At 54.2% G+C, this 583-nt stretch overlaps 1 protein-coding gene across 1 annotated transcript in view; it reads left to right on the forward strand.

The window, feature by feature from the left end:
• The first annotated feature begins 232 nt into the window (after positions 1-232).
• The window catches only part of LOC116652714 (upstream stimulatory factor 2-like), a 5,219-nt gene continuing 4,868 nt past the window's right edge, over positions 233-583 (forward strand). The window contains exons 1-2 of the mRNA XM_032441936.1: positions 233-349; positions 469-527. Of these exons, the coding sequence (XP_032297827.1) occupies positions 276-349; positions 469-527 (133 nt within the window). The 5' untranslated portion in view covers positions 233-275. The remainder of the gene's footprint in view (positions 350-468; positions 528-583) is intronic.

Consider the following 583-nt stretch of genomic DNA (forward strand, 5'->3'; position numbering starts at 1 on the left):
ACACCCCATATACCCCATACACCCTATATACCCTATAACACCCCATATACCCTATATACCCTATATACCCTATACACCCCATATACCCTATAACACCCTATATACCCTATAACACCCTATATACCCTATATACCCCATACATCCCATATACCCCATACACCCTATAACACCCTATAACACCCCATATACCCTATATACCCTATAACACCCCATACACCCCATACACCCTATAACACCCCATCCACCCTCTATGTCCTATAGGGCAGTTCTATGTGATGATGACCCCCCAGGACGTTCTGCAGTCGGGGTCTCAACGCAGCATCGCCCCCCGCGGACACCCCTATTCCCCGTGAGTCACGTGACCCCACAGCGCCCCCTATCGCGATAGATGATCACGTGACCCCACAGCGCCCCCTATCGCGATACACGATCACGTGACGCCCTGTCGCGATATAACCCCCCCAACAGGAAGGTGGACGGTACCAGGGTCCCACGGGATGAGAGAAGGAGGGCGCAGCACAACGAGGGTGAGACCCCCAACACCCACAGCCCCATAGATCCCCCCCCAGCCCCATAGATCCCC

This window comes from Coturnix japonica, unplaced genomic scaffold (genome assembly GCF_001577835.2).
Source record: "Coturnix japonica isolate 7356 unplaced genomic scaffold, Coturnix japonica 2.1 chrUnrandom811, whole genome shotgun sequence".
Taxonomy (NCBI): domain Eukaryota; kingdom Metazoa; phylum Chordata; class Aves; order Galliformes; family Phasianidae; genus Coturnix; species Coturnix japonica.